The 22,199-nt window shown below is 51.1% G+C and overlaps 1 protein-coding gene across 1 annotated transcript in view; it reads right to left on the bottom strand.

Moving 5' to 3' along the window:
- ASTN2 (astrotactin 2) overlaps positions 1 to 22,199 on the bottom strand; it is a 328,524-nt gene that overhangs the window by 244,805 nt on the left and 61,520 nt on the right. Inside the window, exon 3 of the mRNA XM_034067350.1 lies at positions 887 to 1,271. Within this exon, the coding sequence (XP_033923241.1) occupies positions 887 to 1,271 (385 nt within the window). The remainder of the gene's footprint in view (positions 1 to 886; positions 1,272 to 22,199) is intronic.

Raw genomic sequence — 22,199 nt, 5'->3', positions numbered from 1 at the left:
GTCTGCTCTGCCGTTTCCAGCTCCATGCAGAGCTCCTGTGCTCCTATCTTAAATCTCCAGCCCTGATGACTTTGTTTGTGGGCGAGTACAGGATCGTTTGTCTGATTGCTCAGAGAATAAAGCATGAGGATGTTTTGCCAGGAGTGGAAAATACAGCTTCATGGAGCAGCTCTCTGAGGAGCCCCATGGCTCAGCAGGCTGGAGCGGCCCCAATGCAGGCACGTTCACTCCATAGAATGGATGCCCTGCTCCAAGCAAAGCGATGAACATTCCTGCCGCCTAGAGACTAAAGCCAGGCTTGATGGATGCCCCTGTCCTAGCACGTATCCACAGCATGTATCCCAGAATTCCCATCCTGTTAAGGAGACAGGAGTTCCAGTGCTGCTGCAGCGGCAGCAGTGACTCCTCCTCAGATTCTTTTGTCCTCCTCTCCCTAGGGATATTGCCAGCTCTGCTCCCATATCCAGCATCCTCAAACCCAACCAGGGGTTCCCAGCAGTCTCTGCCATTGCTAGGAGCAGACACAACACCAAACCTGAAAGCTGAGCCATCAGCTTCCCAAATCATCATGCCATGCAGGCTCATGTTGGAAAGAAGGGACTGGTTTTGGTCCTTAGGGCTGGCAATGACAACTGAGGTCTTTTAGGAACCATGCCTCAGTTTCCCCATCACCATCCAGAAGTGATTCCCAGCTCAGGAAGTGCAGCTCCTAGACAAGGTCTGCAAACCACCTTCTAGATGACAGCTGAGAACCAAAGCCCACAGAGCCAAGCGCCAGCCATGGGGCTATATGGGGATGAGCCATCCTCTCCGGGTGACCCCATATAGGACAGACACCCTGGCAGGGGATGTGGAGAGGGACAGAGGAGACAGGAAAGCCACAAACCTTTCTTCTCGTAGTCAGGCTTCTCATCCCCACCCCGGCCCAGGCTCTCCAGCGTCCGTGTCACTTGGCTGCCAAACTCATCCTCCCTGGTGCTGGGCTCTGCCCGCCGCGGCGTCTCCTCCTCTTCCTCGTCCTCGTAGTCATCCAGGATGGGGGTCTCGCGGATGGGCACCCCAATGACAGAGTTGTGGGCCTGGAGGCGCGAGTTGCGGAAGCTCTCGCGGGCCTGGGGGCCCAGCAGCACCGAGGGGATGTAGTGGATCTCATGTGTGGCCTCCGTGCTGGCACTCTTCTGCGGGATGCGGCGGCGCTTGTGCCAGCGCCGTTGGGCGTACAGAGCCACCATGAAGACCAGGAGGAGCAGCAGCAGCGCGATCAACCCACCCTGCAGAGAGCAAAGGGAGAGAAGGGTCAGGAGATGAAGAGGGCAAAGGGATGGATCAGGAGATGCAGAAGCTGCAGGGACAAGTCAGGAGATGCAGAAGATGCAGAGATAGGTCAGAAGATGCAGAAGACAAAGAGACAAGCCAGGAGATGTACAAGAATGGGTGATGAGATGCAGAAGGTGCAGGGATGGGTCCACAGATGCAGAAGGATGGGTGATAAGATGCAGATGGCACAGGGATAGGTCAGGAGATGCAGAAGGCAAAGGAACAGGTCAGGAGATGCAGAAGGCAAAAGGATGGTTTGGGAGATGCTGCAGCCAGCATCCATGGACCCTCTCCACTTCCACCCCCAGAACACCCTTGCATCAGTGCTCCATGAACCACACACTGGTGGGTTCATGGAGCAGCCACCCCTGGCTGGGACATCCCAGGCAGGTGAGCAGGGTGCCAGAGATGGCTTTTAGTTGAGAACAGCACAGTCACATCCTGGCTCAGCTCTTCCCCCTCTCCCAGGGTCTTTGTTCTTACCACACACTCCTTGGGTCCCCCCAGCTCACCCAGACAGAGGCCTGAGGTGGTCAAGCCCCTCCAGGCCACCTTGCAGGGGGAGATGGACAAGGAGGAGATCGCATGCCACCACTTAGGAGGAAAACAACCTCATTAAGACAACACAGCCACCGACCCCTGAGCTGTCAACATTTGAAGGGACACAACATCACAGAGACGATGCTGACCCAGCTCCAGCGCTTCTGCCTGTGATGAGTCTTGGGTTTCACCAAGACTTCCCCTGCAGACCTGGGGGCACAGCACAACACATTCCAGACCAAACCCATCTCTGCAAAGCTCTCATCTTCCCCCACCTCTAAATTTTATTCAATACAGCCCCCAATTACATTACAATACAATTCTACCAAAAAACCCAACTTCCTAAATATCTAGAATATATCCATGGAAGTGACCTCTTCTCCTAAGGGAGCCGGGTTAGGAAGTACCTAAATTCGGCCACCTCGGCCCATACAGGCTGCGCATGTACCAGCTTCTTCATCTCCACAGAGTCAGAGTAATTTTATCCTGTGGCAGAGAAGGAAAGCAGGACACATAAATCTGGAGCAGTGGGAGCCCTCAGGGCTTTGCAGCCCAACCTGGAACACCAGGGCAGGGGTTTCTGGGGCACACAACTTGACAGTGTGCGAAAGCAAAGTGGAGAGGTGCATATGTTCTCTCTGCATTGGATGCAAAGCATGGAGCTGTACAAGAAGCTCAAGCAGGATCACTGTAGCTCACAGGGTGAGTCAAGCTGGGAGAGAGGACTTGAAGGCAAAAGCAGAGGCAAGATGCTTCCCTGGACCACCCCACACCATGACCTGCTACATAGAGTAGCCCAGGCTCTCCCACATCAAGACCCCCTTCTCTGCTCCCTTAATTGTAACTAATGGGAGCAGGGCTTTGGGATTCAGGAGGACATTGCTCAGATGACTTCCCCAGTGCGTGTTAGCATCAGGAAAGGCATTTTAGCATCCAGGAGATGCTCAGGGATGCACTGGAGAAGGGTAGGGTTTGGTGAACAGAAAGGTTTCATGCCCTGCAGTAACAGAGTATTTAAAGGACCATGGAATAAGGACCTTTCATGGCATTCTATGCTCAAAAGCAAGAACCAGCCTGGACACCTCAACCTGGCACAGCAGACATTCATTTCCTTGGGTCTGTGCAGCACCTAATGCATGGAGAACCTGGAGCATCACAGGAGCTCCCTGGTATGAGCCACCTGCACCAAACTGTGCCCATGTCCTTGGAAGTCCAGTTTGCAGGAGAGAAACCATGGCACAGCAGACACTCCAGAAGGGAGGCCCAGTGACAAGGACATAGCAGGGCCACAGGCTTCAATGTGACCAACCACATTGCAAGATCCAGCTTGTGTGCTAGCATCCTTCCAGCAAAGCAAGGGCTTCACATTAGAGTTTAAGGACAATCATGGACATGACTATGGGGAAAAGCCTTCTCCAAAGCCTCACCACCAAGTCCCTGAGCTGCTTGGCTGGATGCAGCTCTTGGCTGGATGCAGTTCTTGGCTGGATGCTCTGCAAGTGAAGTGGCTGCAGTGAAGGGCAGAACACAACTACAGACACAGCAGAGCTTGCCCTCCCTGGAAAAGCACAACCAGAGACAACCCAGATGCTTTGAAAAGGTCAGGGATGACTGCAAAAGCCTTGCACAAGAAGCAGCTTTCCCAGATGGACCCAGGGAAAGGATCCAGGCATCCGCAGCAGTGCAGGAGCTGCCTGGCTGGGCTCACCTTGTGTCTGCCCTCAGGGAACAGAGTGGAGCAGATAAACCTGTCAGCACGTTCAGTTAAAGATGTGTCTGCTTGGGAGGGAGCAGGAGAAGGCATAAAGGCACAGAGGTTGTTAGCGTGCCCTTCCTCTGGTGGCTTGGGAATGACGGAGTCAGCTCAAGGATGCTGATGCAGCCACATCTCCTGCATTCTTTGGGGATGACCCTGAGATCTTTGCTCTACCAGCAATCGATACCATAGTCTCCTCTGTGCCTGGGAAAGGCCAGGGGTGCCTGTGCCACCACCCATGGGCTCATTGCAGGCAGCTTGCTTTCAACATACTCCTTTTGTCCCTGACTCCATGATACCAGCTGTATGTTTAACCAACCGCACATCCCGGGAATGCTTCCTGGGGAAAAGGAGGGGGGGAAAGGAGTCAAAGGTAGGAGGCATTCAAGCCAGCTTCACTTTAATCTACTTTTCATGTTAAATTATCCAGCTGAGGGAGCGGGAGAGAGAAAGAGGAAGGAATGGATAATACGAGAAATGTTTTATTTGACAATGTGTCATTCGGAAACTGATTATTTCTGTCTCCGAGCTTTTTAATATTCCCAAACAATGGCCGAGCCGCACAGGGATTTGGTATTCTAAGGCTGGATTTATAATACTCTGTTCTGCAGTGATAAGAACACGGGCCTTTAATCCTCCGAGTTGTGAACATGCATATTCTCCCACGTAATGTCCTTCCCACCGTGCTCCTGCGTGCCCTGCGTGGCCGAGAGGGAGCCGCCGGGTTGCTGAGGCCCACAGAGGAGGAGGAGGGATGGGAAGAAGAGGAGGGTGGGAAGAAGAGGAGGGTGGGAAAGAAAAGGGCTTGTGCGGACAGAACTGTGTGTGCAGAGCTGTAGGGCTTGGGGCACTGGAGTAAACCCCACCTGAAGCTGGGACGTGGAGAGGCTGGGACTTGTTTGAAGCACAGGAAGAAAATGATGGAAGAAGCCACCTTAAAGTAGAAGAAATTGGGCACTGATATGAATTATGAAGGCTGCCAATCTGCTGACCTGGAGGGTGATCACTGTTTGGGCATCTGAGATGCTGGGCCATTTCTGAGCAGCAAGAATGCAGATTAATTGCATGAACACAAGCCACCACCCTTTCCCTACCAAAGCAGTGAAAGACAAGGTAGCCCTGCTGCTCCTCTGGGGTCCAGACAAACATCCTTGCAACAGGCTCTGGACATTCCTAACTTTGCCTGGACAGCTCTGCGCCCCACAGTGGGGTGGATGTGATGTGGCCCTCATAGGGCTCCTCCAGCCCTGCAGCTTTGCAAACACAGCCCAGCCATTAGGAAAGCAAGTCCTAAAGGTCTGCCCACCACCATGCCAAGAAAGTCACAGAAGGTCCCAAGCTGGAGGACAACACTGCTTGTGCTAGGTAGACCTCTTGTACCAAAGCATCCCTTCTGCAAGTCAAAGCAGAACTGCTGTCAAATAGTGCAGCATTGGAGCCGGTGCTGATCTGAACCTCTTCTGCTGCCTCCTCTGAACACCAATACAAGGTTTTGCCCTGCAGGAAGAAATATCTCTGACTCTTTTCCTACTCTGAATCCACTACGGCTCCCACACAACATCCAAATTCCATATTGAGCTGACCACCAGCCCCATCCTACCTACATCTGAGTGCAAAAGGGCTCACAAACCAGAGCCATTGCTCTAAGGGCAGTCCCTTGGGAGAGCCAGGCTCTGACCAGCACAAGTACCCCCCACTGCACCCCACAAAGAGCTGGGGCTAGCAGGACCCTGGTGCTGGAGCATCACATCACCCTATGTCATCCCAGTGGGGGAACCACAGTTAACAAACATGTGTCAGCAATAACCACATAGCCCTCAGAGCATTTCACACCATACTTATCCCTTTCTTTTCCTTTTTGGCCCTGAAGGTAATTAAACACCAGGACAATTTACCAAGCGTGGGAGTGGATTATCCATCACTGTCAAATTTCTTTATTATTACTTGGTTTTTAATCAAACCTGGATGCTTTCAGTAAAGTTAAGCTTTATTTCAATGGAGAAATAAAGGCTTCAGGGTGTTCTTGTGCCCTGTACAGATGTGAGGGCAGAGCAGTGACCCCACAGTTCCTTCTGTTCTTCCATTCCAAGGTCTACCCAGATGCAGAGAGCACTACGTGGACACAACAGGCAGGTAGGACATCACCTAACAGTATAGCAAAAGGGGAGGTGCCACCAGCATGGACCACCAAACCTCAGAGCTCCATAGGTCAGGACACAAACCTCAGCTCTCCTCCGCCATTGCCAAGGGCTATAATAAAGCAGCATTCCCTGAGCAGGCGTAGCAAACATTTGCATTAGGTTTTAGCCATGCTGTAATTGGAGCTAACACATTTCTAATTTATTTAACTGAAAGTGATGGACAATGGCAGCACAGAGACGCAATAAATGCCACTTCACCAGGCAAAGGTCCTCCAAAGCCACATCCCAAGACAAACCACAACCAGAAGCAGAGCTGGGATCACCCACATTGTCTGTTACAGCAGCATCTGTGAATTGTAGTCAACCCTCTCCTCCAAACCCTTTGCTGCACCCAAACTCAGAGAAACATGGAATCCCAGCAAGGGACCTCAAGGATCTTCTGGTCCAACCTTTAAGAAGATGCCCATATTGGAGCCCAAGACAAGCGGTGGGCAGCCCAGTCTGTTCATCCTCTTCCTCCCAAATCCACAAGCAGATCCCTCTGCCAAACCAGACCCCGTTTTGGAAGAAGAATAACTCATTTAGCATGTCGTGTTGCATGGAATCAGCTTCTTCCCCTTCCAGAACGAACCTCCAGCTTCTCCCTAGAGCTCCTTTGCCTTATTGCTTTTCTCTTCTTTGCTGCACCTCTCAATTGAAACGTTTCTCCTGCAAATCAGAATTAAGATGTTGTTTGCACCTTCTTTCCCATCATTAATAATGAAAAATAAGGCTGTTCTCTGCAGACATCTCTCATAGCCTTCCCTCTCCTGCGCAGTGCCATTTATCATGACCTCCTCTGCACCCTGCTGCTTCCTCACCCTCCTGGGGTGCAGGACAGACCCACAGACAGCACACAATCCCTCTGGCATTAAACAGTGAGGATGGGGAAGGGATGTTCTAGAGTGCTCTTCCCTAGAGACAGGACAACACCAGTCAGGGTTTTGGGAGCAGGCTTTGCAAGAAGCAGTCACATCTACTACAAGAGGAAAGCGGGGTTCATGGATAGAGGGGATCAGTAGCACCTGGAGTTGGGGAAGGAGCTGGGTACTGTCTTGGGATGCTCCTGTGGGCACAGACCTGACCAAGCTCACTCAGTCCTCACACAGCCTCTGCTGTGTAAGGGATGTGACAATATAAACCAGGGATGTAAAGATGCCTGCTCTTCCTGCATGGATGGCATGAAAAATGGGGAGCTTGACTTGCAGCAAGGATCATTTAAGAATCATCATAGAATAGTTAGGTTGGAGGGATCTTAAAGCTCACCCAGTTCCAACCCCCTGCCATCAGGCAGGGAAACTGAGGTAGAGCATGAGGTTGAAGCCGAGGACAGGCAGCAAACCAGCATGAAGGCTAGCAAGGAAGAGCTGAACACCAGGATTAAAGATCCACAGATACATACACACACACAGATATACTTCAAAGAGACACGGATCCAGTCCTGATCTGCAAACCACTGCACCCCACCTCCCCATAAGAAATAACGATACAGGGCAAATCTACCAAAAATGTACAGCATTTTCTCCCTGTATGCTTCAAATCCCCATTTGAACACTGCTTCACCAAGGTGCTTAACCACACACTTAACTCTAAATGTGTGTTTAATTCCCATCACAGGCCATGAGACTATAGCACATGCTTCAGTGCTCTGCTGAAAAGGGATGGCTGCTTGAATTGTGGCCCTAGGAGAACTGTGTTATGTCTTTCTTTCCCCTCTTTCCATTGCTCTTAAAACAGCATCGAGCTCCAGTGATGATGGAGCATCACCTTCTGTTACCATACCCATATCACCTAACGCTGCCCAGAGCTGACAGCACCCATGGACCACCCTCTCTGAATGGGCTTATACCAGTGCAAGCTGTAAGGGAGTTCAGGGGGTTTAAAAGGAAGGATTCCCACAGGATGGCTCCATCAGGCTCATGCAGATCCATCACACACGGCTGTGCTTGCCTTGCTGCACATACACATACAGGGTATAAATTTAATGGCATATACAGTCCTGTAAAGTATAACATCCGCTCAATAGATGAGAGTTACAGTTGCTGTGGGAACCATAACTTTAAAATCTGACTGTCCCACGTTAAGGAAAAATAAACAAGTCCCATTTCCATATAATTTTATATTCCTTAAGCCACGCTGAGTTTTCTTGTGCTGTTTCATCCAAGAATGGAAGCAAAAAGGAGGAGTGGACCTGCCAATCAGCCTTTCTGTGCCATTCAGACATGCAATGTGATGTTCCAGTAAATGTTTATTTGAATGGCCTCCCAGGTGCTGGCTCTATGCAAGCATCAAAACACACAACCCTCAATCACAGCGAACACGCCTGTATATCCTGTGCTGTACATCTCGCTAGGATAACAATTCCAAATGACTCCTAAGGCATTTTATGATGTGAAAAAGAAAAGGCATTTATTTGCAGGGAAATGAAAGAGAAGGGTTGGAGGTGATGCTATTAAGCACCTGATTGCCAGCTCTTTATAAAGCCTGAGCACAGGTTGCATACACTGTGGGTTTAATACACACTGAACACTTCACCTATATCGGCTGACCCACCAACCCAGAGCTTGCCCTGGGTGATGGAGGGTTTCACAACACAGAAGGTCATATGCATTCACCCTCAGGTTTCACTAACACGGGCAGCCTGGCTGAGCACAGTACTCAGACAACAACAGCTTTATTTTCTCCCAAGGAGTTTCATTTACCAAGCGCCATTTCTCCTCCCTGCCCAGCCTCCTACAGCCCCTTCCACATGTTCAATGCTCAGTTCATTTAAACCCAGTACCTGCACTGCATCTTAGCCATATCCCAAAGGGGAGCCAAAATTCACTTAAGAACAACCAGCCTTGCTTTCAAATAAAAAGGTCACCACATCCACAGTAAGTCTTTCCCAGCACAGGCGATGTCTCATAGGCAAAGATCACTGTGAACTGCAGGTTGAGAGTCCAAAGTTGTGCCAACACACAAAGCAGCTTGCAATTAAGCACAGGCATAAAGGGAAGTCCCTCAAAACCAGAAAGCCACCACCCATGCACCATTCCTCTCTGCTCTGTATTCAGACCAAAGCCTAAAACCTGACCATCTGGGGTAAGGAGCATCTCAATGTCAGCAGAGCTGCTCTGTGGCCACATCCCAGCCAGGGGTACACTGCCAGGGGAAGGGTAAATGGGAACTCATCAAGTAACAAAGGGGACAACAAAGAGGGTATGTGTGGTCCTGGTATCTTCTCAAATGAAAGAGAAGAGCAACGATGTACTCCAAAGCTCGGTTTGGCTTGGTTTCATTCAAATCACCAGTAACAGCAGCTTAATCGTGCCTGCTTTTCTGAATACTCATGGCCACCCATGTGGCCTCCTCTGACTTGCTTCTATGTCCTTCTTACACTGTGGACATCAGACATTAAAAGGTGCAAGTTGCTGACTCAAGCAGAAATTCCTATGGGCTCCCAAATCCTGAAATCACAGCCACTGGGGAATACCCGAGTTCCCCCACTGCTCCTCACCCTTTCCAAACAAAGCTTTACCAAATGCCAAAGAGAGGTCTCAAATACCTGGGATTACTCCAATATCTGTCAGCAGAGCATTTGCAAGCAAGTGATGAAAGACAATTAGAAGTAAAGAACACTCGTCAGATAAATGAGCAACATGTAGTGCTGTTGCAAAAGTACCTTTCGTGCTTCTTTAATAATTGTGTTTATCTGCTTCTCCCTAATTTACAAAGAATACAGTTAATTCTCGGTGGATCTCGCAGCCATTAGCAGGAATTAATGCTGTTCCCACTATATATTCTGTGTATATTAAGAAAAAATTAATCTAATAAGAGCTGCACATCTCCAGATGAAGGAACACGAACACAATTCACATTGTGCCTCCAGCTTCCAAGTGCTGGTGAGTGACACGGTACAGCATCCTTTCTGCTCAATTAACCTGCCAGCTTCTGGTGGCTGCCACAGCTTGGATGGTTGGCCAGGAAAGGTGGCAAAGCACAGAGACAAAGTCACCGCAGCATTAAGGAATAGGAACCCCTTGGAGTAGGCCCAAGCCCCGTTGATGGACCAGGTCTCCTCTGCATTGATGTGTGCTGCTGCTCCATGCAGGGTGCAGCACAGACCGGCAAGAGACTGGAAAAGGGGTTTAGAGTTAATTTAGGAGCAGCTCTGCTCTGGGGCCAGGCTGAGAGAGCTGGGCTGGGGCAGCCTGGACAAGAGAAGGCTCCTGAAGGGGAGACCTGAGAGCAGCTCCAGTGCCTAAAGGGGCTGCAGGAAACCTGGAGAGGGGCTTGGGACAAGGGCCTGTAGGGACAGGCCAAGGGGAATGGCTTGAAACTGCCCGAGGTGAGACTGAGATGAGCTCTTAGGCAGAAGCTCTTCCCTGTGAGGGTGCTGAGACGCTGGCACAGCGTGCCCAGAGAAGCTGTGGCTGCCCCATCCCTGGCAGTGTTCAAGGCCAGGTTGGACACAGGGGCTTGGAGCAAGCTGCTCCAGTGGAAGGGGTCCCTGCCTGTGGCAGGGGTTGGAGCTGGATCAGCTTTAAGGTCCCTTTCAACCCAAACCAGGCTGGGATTCTATCGACAGCTCAAGACAGCTTATGGAGTGAGAAGCTGATGTGCTCACAGGAGTGGAGGGGAAGAGCTCATTTTGTTGGGGTGGGTTTATTTAAAAGGTTTATTCCTGTGCCCAGAGCTGGCAGCTGCTTTGGGAATGATCCAGCCCATTGTGTAGAAACAGTGCAAATACTTCAGTACAATGAGCATCTCTCTGAAAGGCAGCAGCAGGAACCACTGCTTTCCAGGGGGTAGAGGGAGGGCATTCAAACACAGTAACAGGGATAAAAGCTCCATGCACGTGTCTGGAGCGTTTGGCATCTGAAGGTACTTTGCAATTCTGGCACCATAACTCACACTACAGCAGTTACTGCCGCCACCTGTATCCCATAGAAAAGCCTCCCCTGGTACATGGGACATTACCCACCAGAGGAAAAAAGGTGAATAATAGAACTAAAAAGTTCTCTCAATTTGCACCTATGCCATCTGAGGGATGCACTGGTGCCCCTGTGCATCACAGAGAGGGGAAATCAAAGACTTTGACTTAAAGCAAAGGAGGAGCTCAGCAAGTCCACAAACCTCTCCCAAACCACCATAGCTATTCCCACCGTTTATTACGAGCCCAGTTAAGTACAGCACTTAACCATACACTTAACTCCCATTAACCTCACTTGGACTTCACACTGAGATAAAATTTATCAAGTGTTTCAGGGTTTTTTTGTCCTCCTGCCCAAGAACACAGCGTTCCCATTGTTCAGCCCTTGGGTTGATGCCTCCAAACAACCCTGGGGCTGGGAACAGTGGAAAAGCAAAGTGATGAGGAATTTTGTTGGGAGTAAACCCAAGTTTTTCTTGGGTGAGCATCACCAGGGGTACAGTGGTTTTATTCCAGCACACAGCTCTCAACACCTCCAAGCACCCTGTACACAGCCTTGGGGACTCTCATCTCCTAAGTCCATCCCTTGCCCATAGAAAAGAGCATTACAGTGTTGCCACCCAAGTGCCACCAAGATGATGTGCCAAGCTCTATACACTACAAGGGACCAATACAATGTAGGACTTGCACTCTCCATAAGCAGAGTTTGGAGCATGTCTGAGCACGTACATGCATGGAGAAATGAGAGCTCCTTCCCAGATGGAGGGAGCATTGCAGGGCATTGCTATTGCAGCAGTGAGGGTCCATGACGGGAAGGCTGCAGCCCTCCCTCCCCATCCAACAGCGGCAGGGAAAGGGCCCATTTGGAAATGGGAAAGAATCCATTTCAATTAAACATGCCTGGTGCTCCGAACGAAACCAATTAATTCTTCCCATCTGAAAGCTGATTAGCCGGGATAGCTGGGTAAATGGATAATAACAGGCTAATAACACCCTCCCCATCCCTGTGCACACGCCGGTGCTGCCGTGAGGGCTCTGACACGGTGTCGCAGCGTAATTGCAGCATCTGTGAGCAATTGTGAATTCAGGCACCGATGGCAGGCGGCTCCGGCAGCAGGCTGGGAATGGGCAAGGCTGGAACTTTGGAGCTGCTCCCAGTCCTCTGCACATCCACAGCAGCGACGATAGTGGAACTGGGCCCCCCACTGAAGCGTCCAGCTCTGCTCACCCACTGAGTGACACCAATGAGGGTTGTGAGGGCCGACTGGATATTCAGTTGATGAACTCATTGCACAGGCTTCAAACAGGGCTCAGTGCAAGGAAAGCTGCCCCCCTAAAACACCCTTCATAGAATCCCAGCCTGGTTTGTGCTGGAAGGAACCTTAAAGTTCCTCCAGCTCCAACCCCTGCCACGGGCAGGGACCCCTTCCACTGGAGCAGCTGCTCCAAGCCCCTGTGTCCAACCTGGCCTTGAACACTGCCAGGGATGGGGCAGCCACAGCTTCTCTGGGCATTCAAACCCCTGGGAAGGTTCTGCAGGGCAGCCCTGGGCATGGCAGGTCTCAGCTCTCCCCTCTCCCCATGGCTGTTACCAGACTGTTGACTCCACCGTTTAATTTCCCCACCCTCCCCTCTTAACTTGTGCCCTTTGGGATGTGCTCCCACCCACCATGGCCTGGGAACAGATGCCAGATGCACCAAGGGGTTAACAGGCAGGAGAGGGCTTTGTACCCCCATCCCAAACCCGCCTGGTTTCAGCATCGATGCTAACCCAGGCACTGCAAGGGCAGCTCCTAAAGCCCCACCAACGCTACTCTGCCTCCCCCCCCAACTTTGTTTTCCACTTGGGAAGCACTGATGAGCTAAAACCCACTTTCCAGTGGGGTATTTTTGGTAAAAGTAATTTCCAAGCCAAGTCATGCACAGAGAAAAACAAAGATCTCAAACCCGCTGCCATTTTCTAATCAAATTTCCTTTCTGCTAATTTGACAGGCCTGTTTTGAAAATCTAAATTTAAAGCTAAAATAAAGTTAAGATTCCACAGCTAAATGGGAATGGAGACAAAAATATTTCGAATGGAGCTAATAAAACCCTTCTACCCACACCTTTGGGCTCACAAAGCAGCTCTCCATTCCTCCTTTGCTGCTCCTGGTGCAAACAGTATGTAGTGAGGTTTGGGTTGCTTCCCCCTCCCAATGAATACAAAATCCCCGAACAGCTCGGTTTTAGCTTGTAGGAGACAGGAAAACCACATCCTAGCAGCTTCAGCTCCATCACAGCTCACCCCAATGCTGTGCCCATCCTGCTGGCTGTGCTGGGTTCACAAATGCCCAGCCCATGAAATGCTCCCATGTTCAGAGGGGGCTTGGCCTCCTGCAGGAGAAACAGCTTTGCCTGAGGAGAAAGTAGGAATGGGAGATGAAGACATAGCTGTACCCCCATGGAGAACCCCACCTGGGTGCTGAGGCCTCAGTAATCACTGCAGTTCTCCATTACCTCTGCACCAAACATCCCAGTCCCTGCAGGACAGGCTGGAGCAAGAGGAATGGATGTGGTTACCTGAAGCACAGGATGCTCCATTTTCCAATAGACAGCTTAAAAAGCAGCAGCACCCATCCACACATTCACATGTGTCTACAAGCTCTAAGGAGCTGAAGGCAAAACCAGGGCCATGGGAGGATGCCAGCCTGCATCCCTGCTTGCCACCAGGAGCAAGGTACTCAAGGATAAGTTCTCAGAGCAAAACACTGACAGGAAAAGGATTTAAATCAATGACTTCAAACCACGGGTCCAGGCAATGTAAATAGTTGTTTGTACTACCAGGCTGTTGTAAGGTTGAGCTGAAAGAAGGGAAATGTGTTTTGGGGGTTGTGAGGTTGCTTCTCCCTGGGTCAGCTGCAATACAAGCCCAAATCTGCATCAGAGCACACAGGCTGGAACAACACAACGGCCTGCGGGGCGAGGGGAGTCTTGCAGAACAGGATAGAGAAGCATACATCATCAGTGACAAAGGGTTATTGATCCTGCCCGAGGGCACAGAGATGGATTTACTGACCTCTCCAAACCCCTTCCAACTCCAGAGATCCTCTGGAAAAGTGAATCCTCATCCTGCCAGACCCTCTCAATAAGGGCAGTGCTCCCTGGGGCATCCCAGGGCAGCACATGTAGAAGTCTTGGGGTCTTAAAAAACAACTCCAACACAGCAAAACAGCATAACAAAACCCAGCCTGCAGTCACAACACACCTTCCACAGCCAAGCCCCTCAGCATTAACCTGAAAAACCCGTTTGAGAGGATGACAGGGAAAAGCCAGCAGGGCCCTGGGGCATGCAGGTGAATTCACACATGTCTCACCACCCTCCCATCCCCGGGGACTGAAGGCAGCTCTCCAGGGAGGCTCAGTGCAATGAGGCACTGCAGAGATAACCAGGGCCATTTGCTGATCCACTTCGTGTTGGACTGTTCCATGTTTGCACTGTCAGGATGTTTTCCAGCAGAGAGAATCGTTTCAACCTGAAACTGCTCTGAACAAAACCATACAATTAGCAATTCCCCCACCAAGGAAAGCAGGACAGAAGTCCAAGGCACAATTTAAGCCTATAGAAAATGGATATGAGCAAAGAACTAGCTATGTATGAATGCAGCTAAATTAAAAGATAAGGAAGTCGTGTTTCCTATCTCTGTGCATTACACCAGATGCCAGCACAGTAAAAAATACATATATATCTACGTGAAGTTTATACTTCATGTATATATAGACACAAAGACATAACATGCATGAATTTGTTTCAGTCATACATCAGCTCTGTGTATTTGCCCAATGGGACACCAGGCGATGCCAAGGTGCTGATGGTACCCAGTGAGCTGCGATGCTGAACAAGCAGGGGTTCCATTGGCTGTGCTACGGAGAAGGCCAGGGAAGCATATGGCCCACACATCGGGTGCTGGAAGGAGGATGACCTCCTCTTCCTTCTCCTTCCCAGCAGTTTTTAAGGCTTCATGCATTGTGATCCAGGTCTGCAGCTGCCCTCACTCAAGGGGACAAGAGGAACAAGGACGTTCTGCTTCACTATCAAAGAAGAGACAAGACTCACACACATCCTCTGATGTGACACAGCTTCAAGGCTGCAGGGTTATGCATTCAAGGCTCTTCACAGCCTTCATCCTCAGCCCCCCTGGATGGTCACACCACTGTCACCTTCCTTTCAGATAGCAAGAGACCTACCAAGACACAGGAACAGCAACCAGGGAGACAACACCACAGAGGTCAATGGTTTCCCGAAGCAGGGGCTTTCACACACAGCCCCACAGATTCTCCATGTATTTACCCCCCTCATGATGTACCCCTCCTCCTGTCCTGTTTCCCTACTACATTTACACAAAGCTTGAGATCCCTTCCCAAATGAGCTCTTGTTTCGCTCGAGCATCACCATGATTGCAAGAGCCTCCTTTCACCTCCCTTCCCTGCAGAACCCTCCCTGTTCCTTTATACCTCTTCCTTTTTTGCTCCTCATCCCTCCCTCATGTGAAACAAGGATGCTCCATGACCTTGCCAAGTGTAGTGGAAAGAGCCTGAAGGACACAAAAACAACTCCTTAATAACTAAGTACTGGTTGCCACATTAGCTGCTCTCCTAACCGACATCTCTGCACTGTTACCTGTCATCCAAAGGACATGGGAAGCCATAAAGCAAGACAAGGAAGACAGGAGAGAGAACTATCTGCCCATCCCCAGGTTCACCCCCCACCTCAGGCACCCACATAGCTCCAGTCCCAGGGGGTCACCTTGCAAAATGGGGAGCAGAAGGTGAGCAGAGCCACCCTGATAACAGAAGAGCTCCAGCTCTTTGAAGACATATGGCTCCTCTCCATCCTTCGAGCAGTGATTCCACCACGCTTCCCAATTCCAGCTGCCTAAGCGCTTTCTGCAGACATTTCCTCCTTCTTTACAATCATTTGGCTAATAAGATGAGCAGGTTGGGCTCATTTATTTTGGACACTGTTCTTGGGTCATTAGCAGAAAGGCTAATCATTGCACTGGCAGAAAAGATCACTGCTTCAGAGCTGACTGCAGAGCACGGGGAGGGGGGGAGAGAGAAAGAACTTTACGGAGCCTCTAGGAAAAACAAACCACAGACCCCAAGTTCTGTGCCTCTGGAAGCGTTATTTTCCTCTGTTATATCCCAAGGAACCCAATGGGAGGATGAAGCGGGCAGACTTCAGTGCCCAAGGCTGCTCTGCAGAGCTCCCACCTCTGAGGGCCTGGGGAAGGAGCGATGCTCGCAGCAGCATCGTGCCCTGGTGATGGTCAGCCCTCCAGGGAGGAATCACCTTCCTCACCCTGGAAGCCAAAAGCTCTAAAGCACAAGGTGAAGGAGCCCTTTCTGGGATGGTTTGAGGTCAGGAGAGCAGATCAGATGGGATGCCTGCACTCTGTTTGCGGCACCTGAGAAACAAAAGCTACCTACAGAGAGTTGCTGGAGTCATTTAAACACTTTGCATTCGGTGCTGAAGGCTGGAGTGCCGGTGGGGGTGCTGAGCCATCAGGCTTTTAGAGCTGAAGCCTGGCTTTCCAGGAGAAACAGAAAAGCTGAGCCCTTTCCATTTCTATCCCAAGAGAGGAGACAGCAGAAGCAAAAGATGAAGCCCACAACACAGCCATGCCTAAACACAGCAGCACCACCAGGCAAAGCTGCCCCAAAACCACCTCCCCAAGGGCCCTGGGAAAAGAGCTGCCCTGCAGCATTCCCGCTCACAGAGCACAGGGACACAGAGAGCAGGAATGCAGAGCTGCATCCCACCTTACGGCACAGCAAAACCAGCCTCTGCCTTCACTGACTGACCTGGCAAGGGCAGCAATGAGGCGCTGGGAGCAGGGGGACAGCTGGACACAGCACAGGTTGTCCCCTGCTCTAACACACATACAGCCAGCATGCCTCCTGCTCTGCTGATCCAGCTTCACCTCATCCCAGATGTCCTGGCCATGTGTGCTGCCAGTGATGCCATGACCTTGGCTGCTCTCAGCAGCATCCTTAGGGCAAGCTCAGGCTGGACCTCCTGCCTCCATAGGGAGGCTTTTGATGGCCATCCATCATCTCTGTGCTTCCACTCCCAGCTGAGAAACCCAACACTTGCCAAGCAGATATATGGGAACTGGGCATGGGAATGGGATGGCAAAGGCTGATAAAAGGTATGCCAGAAGTTTGCCCCCACACCTCTCCCCAGGGTGCTCCAGCCTGCCTTAAGCTACACCATGTCAAGGCATTCCTATGGGAGCATCACACAGTGCTCTCCAGGCAAAGCTCCCCCAGCATCGCAGCAAAGGCAGAGCCCAGTGACAAAAGGGGAGCTCAGGCTTGCTCTGCGGGGTGCTCTAGCCAGAGAAAGGAAAGGAGGAGGTCTGGGAGCTAATTTAGAGCTTGGATTTCCTAAGCCTTTTCAGAGACGGAGGTTATTGGCAGGCAGCATTACAGCCCCTGCCAGTCTCAGCGGCTCTACAATGTCCTTCCCTTGGCAAGGGCAGCGCTGGGGAAAAAATAACACACAAAAACCAAGGGCCATGTGATGGAGAGCTCGGCCGCAGCTCCCTCCCCCTGCCAGCCTGCCTGCCACGGAGGAAGAGCACGAAAAGAAGGGAGAAGTGGCTATTTTAAAAGGAAAGCAAAACAGCCACGGTGCTTGTTTTGCCAAGGGAAACCTGGTTGAGCCGAGGGGATGGAGCTGTGGCAAGAGATGAGTGGATACAACCTGGGACCATTGCTTTGGTTAGCGCCCATCACCCTCCCCACATCCTCTGGCCAGCACTAGGCCCTCCTGCACCCCACGGCTGCTGTGCAGAGCCTCACAAGCAGGATCTCACCTCCCAGAGAGGCACTGAACCCACCCCAGTGAACCCATAGAGGTAACTGCAGCTGGGAGCACAGCTCTGCTGGCAGGCTTGGGCACACGGGGGGGAATAGAGGGATTTTGCTGCAATGCCATAAGCCATAAAGGCAGGGTGATGGGAAGCATCCTCTCTCCTCCCTAGCATTCACAGGAGGGGACTGCTCTCTGCTTGAGGGTGCTGCAGTGGGAAGGAGCTCACCAGCACCCCAGAGGGTACAGAGGGTGAAACCATCTACAGCAAAAGCATCACAGCTGGAGCAGTAGCTCCTCAGCAAGAACAGGATGACTCTGATACCCAATTGTCTCTTTTCCAATGGAGAAGGATGACTCCAATGTCTCATTATCCCTTTTTCAAGGGAGAAGAAAAGAGGGAGACAATCATGAGAGCAAAGGGGCAACCCCAACCCCCCAGCCCAGGGGCTATCTGAGCACAAGCAACCAAATAGGCAAAGCATGGTCAGGTGAAGTGTGATCTCTTTAAAACTGGTTGGCAAAGAGATCTGCAGCACAAGACTTTATCATTAAAGCTTCTTTTGCCACTATCATGCATCATCTGGCAAGCAGAGCACCATTTACCTTTACAGGTTCATCTACCCCATGCAATGCCTGGACAGCTTGAGCAGCCCTAGGAGCAGAGCAGCCTGCTCACACATACACAGCGCTCCCTGTGTGACAATCTGCTTGGTTAACAACACCAGCATCTTGGTATTAGTGTCCCATGGAGCACAAGTGCCCCAAAGCCAGTGTGGGTCATCTCCATCCAAGGTGGGACCAGCCACACAGTCCAAGCCAGCCGGGATGCACACAGGCAGGACATACACACCCTTCAAGGTCAATGTGTTACCTCAACCCATCTCAGCTGGGGAAAGGCATTTCCACACCATGGGGAAACCTCAGAACCCCTCAGGGAAGGCTCTGCTGGGGCTGGCAGCTAGGCAGGGCTCCAGGGCCCAGGGTGGGTTACACAGGGAATGCAGCAGGCAAATCCAAAGCAGTCAATATCCTCAGGCAGGAGCAGGTCGGCTAGAAAACGATCTACCCATAGCTGTCAAAATGCTCACACAGCACCACCTCCCCAGCTCAGGGGAAACACAAGGCAGCAAACAGCCCAGCTCATCCCTCCCTTCCTCAGAGCACAGGGTTGAGCGGGGAGAGAGATCAGGTCACTTCACTCCTCTGCTTTGCAAAGCTATTCCCCAAATCCCAGCGCTAAGCAGCAGCTACAGGAACAGTCTGGCTGATGAGTCCTCCTCCCCTTGACCCCCAGACATCCAGAGGATGAGCCGGGCTGCATGGCAAAGGTGGTTCAAAGTACAGAGAGGAGGACTGAAAACGGCTCCACACTCCAGCTGCTGCTGCAGTATTCATCCCAGCACAAGCCACGAGCATCCCAGGTGGATCTGGGAAAGGGTGAACCCAATGGGGGCCTGAGACAAAGCCAAGGTAGCCCTCAAAGAGGGAGCTGGGATCTCTCAACCCAAGCAGCACACCCAGGCAGTTGATACTCAAGGTGTTTGGTGTGGAGCAGGACCAAGCTGACTGTGCCCCAGGAGCTGCAGGCAGTGACAGTGACAGCCCCTCTTGTAGGGCACATGAAATGGGTAAGAAAGCTTTCCCTGGCAGCTTATGCTCTTCCCCAAACAGGGAGGGCACATCCACAGCCACATCCCTTCCCATAACCTCAGCCTGAGGGCACAGAACTTACTTAAGAACTGAATCCTGAGTCACAGCTGAGAGCATCTCACAGCTTGTTAGCTGGATCCTGTGGGGCGAGAGGAATCCCTGGCACCCGTTCAAGCGATCGCTTGACATACCTGGAGCTGTTGTCTCATTTCAGTTTGTTTCTAGGAGCCTTGCAGCTATCATTGCCTTTGTTTGCTGTTTGTAAGTGAGCCTCTTCCTTACCTAATCCCACACCACGGCTGGCTGGAAGCACACCGTCCCCACAGCACTTGCTGAAGCAGCATCCCAATATCCATCATCTCCCAGATACATGGGGCTGAATGCAGCTGAAGGACCAATCTCCAAGGGGGTTGTGAATGTGCCTGAACCCCCAGGGTCTTGAGAAGCTGCAGGGACAGTGTCTAAACAGTAAATCCCCACCATGAGGAAGAACAATGAGAGAAGCAGCTTCCCTGCCTTTGCCATCCTAAGGATGCAGTGTGGGATCAAGCCCCTGGTACCTCAACTCAGCCAATCCCAGCCTGGCCAAGATGCATCCCAGGACATGAGTTTGCCAGGAAGCTTGAATCATTAATTTGTGCGGCAGAGGGAATGTGACAGGCCCGGTGCTGATGTGAATAATGATGGATCTACGGGAGAGGCCAAGTGAAACCTGCAGCTTAATGGTACTGAGAAATTGCCTTTGGGGCATTAACCAGCACCCTCCATTCAGTCAATCCCTCCAGTGCAATGTCTCGTTGCTGATGTACCTTCTTAAACCCACCCCCTTACACAGACCTCTGCAGAACGATGCTCCCCAAACCCCCCATCATTTGCAAAGGGAGCAACAAATTCAACATCAGGGCTGGGCTCTGTTCCCCCAGCAACCGCTGCTGTCACCAGCTTGGTTTCACCCTGAGCTTGTGCTTGGTGCAATGAGGAAAACCATGCCCAGGCCAGCAGGAGAGCTTAAGCTTGCCTAAGGCAAGCTGGCAATGAGCTTGTAACCAGATAAACCCCTGGGAAGGGAAATGGAGATACCTGATGTTGCTAAAGCATCCACCAGCTCTGCTGCCATCTTCCTGCAGGCAGGCTTCTTGCCTCCCCATCCCAAAACAAAAGGTCATACAATCCCAGGATGATTTGTGTTGGAACAGGCCTTAAAGCTCATCCAGTTCCACCCCCTGCCACAGGCAGGAACATCTTCCATAGGCTGCTCCAAACCCCATCCAACCTGGCCTTGAATAAATGCGTGTGCTCCTCTGCCTTGAGGAGCCAGAGAGGAGGAGGCTAGAAGGGAAAACAATCCATTTCCCTGCTGGATAAAGAGCAATACAAGGATTAAAAGTGCCAAACCCCTGCAAGATGAGCATCTCCCAGCAGAGCTGGGGTTGATGCTCCTGCTTGCTCCCTCTCCAGCCACTTCCATAACGAATCCAGGCAGCCCTGGGGAGCTCCCACCAGGGCAGAGCCCAACCGGCCTGAGCAGCTCCCTGCAAAAATAATTATTTTCCTGCAGTTTTAGATAATTGGATTTTAAAAATAAGCACAATTGCTTCCCCACATCCCCCCTTTTCCCTTCTGCTGCAGGGAGCTGGCAGAGACCTTTCCAAGGCTGGAACAGAGCTCGATCCCTCTGGTCCATGGGGATGGAGGCGGGAGGGAAGAGGCAGAGTGGGAGCAGTGACAGGTAAAAATAACCGCACTTGGCCTGATGTTGCTCCCAATTAAGCCAGTGGGAATTCTGCCCAGCTTCCTCCAGCAGCAAGATCCAGACACACACATAGGGAGTCCTCAGCTGTATTAGCAGCCTTATGAGCACCAGAGAAAACCATGCAGTCATAAGTGGCTTCCCCCTGTTTCATGCTGGTATTTGAGCATCCCCATGTCAGGGCTGGGCAATCATCGGACCCCCATCCCTTCCCCAGCACCACATCTCCCCTGGTTTAGACGCAGTTCCTACCCAACGAGCTTGGCAAGGCTTTCCACGGAATGGTTTATCTGCTCCGACAGTTTCCCATCAGCTGAAACTAAAGTGTAAGTGGTTTTGGGGAGGATATGGAAAGTGTTGAAGAGTAGAGACATTTCATTCTGACACTTCCCTGAACAAAAAACACTCTGCCTTTTCACAGCACAGCATTGCCTTGTGAAACTAAGTCCAATTTATTTTTAAATGGAAAAGGGGGAAAAAAAGAACTGAAAGCAAGCATCGTATTTTTGGGGACAAGTATGATACTGCATTTCATCCTATCATTAACACTCCCAGCCTTGGGATTTGCCAACCAAATGAAAACGCAGTCTTTCCTAGGGCTTTAAAGTGAAATCTTTCAGCTATTCTGCATCAGGTTCACCCCAGTTCATCTTCGTACCAGCCAAAACCTGATACCAACAACATTTTAACTGATGCAAACATTTCTAACTCGCATTCAAACAAGAATAACGACTGAGAGAAGCAAGATCTGCAGATGACACGAGATGTGATGGGAAAAGTAAGACATTTCACTCCTTGTTGGAAGAGCAATAGAGCATTCTAGCCCATAGGCTCTCCCTTAGAGCTGAAACAGAAAAGCAAACCCCAGGGTAAAGAGCATCACTGCTCCTGCATCCCCAGGGTCAGAGCCTGTGTTGTACTGACAGAAAACTGGAGATGATCTTATTCCTCCAGGGATATAAAGAGTGTGCCAGGCATTCCTGCTGTGTCCCAGCACAGCCTCAAAGGCAAGGGACAGCATCCCCACTACTCTGCTGAGGAGCACCCCAAGACAAGCAATGCGAGGTCCACAGCCTAGGAACACACTCCCCATCATAAGGGATTAGCTTGGAGCCAGCCATCACCCATCCACGGGTGTCAGCATCCACAGGAATTCTCCTAGATTAACAATTCTAACACCATATGTAGCAGTCTGAAGCGACTAGATTCAGTCTGATAGCTTCAAAGCATTTCTG

Source organism: Melopsittacus undulatus, chromosome 11 (assembly GCF_012275295.1).
Source record: "Melopsittacus undulatus isolate bMelUnd1 chromosome 11, bMelUnd1.mat.Z, whole genome shotgun sequence".
NCBI classification, from domain to species: domain Eukaryota; kingdom Metazoa; phylum Chordata; class Aves; order Psittaciformes; family Psittaculidae; genus Melopsittacus; species Melopsittacus undulatus.
This window is presented reverse-complemented; position numbering and strand designations above follow the sequence as displayed.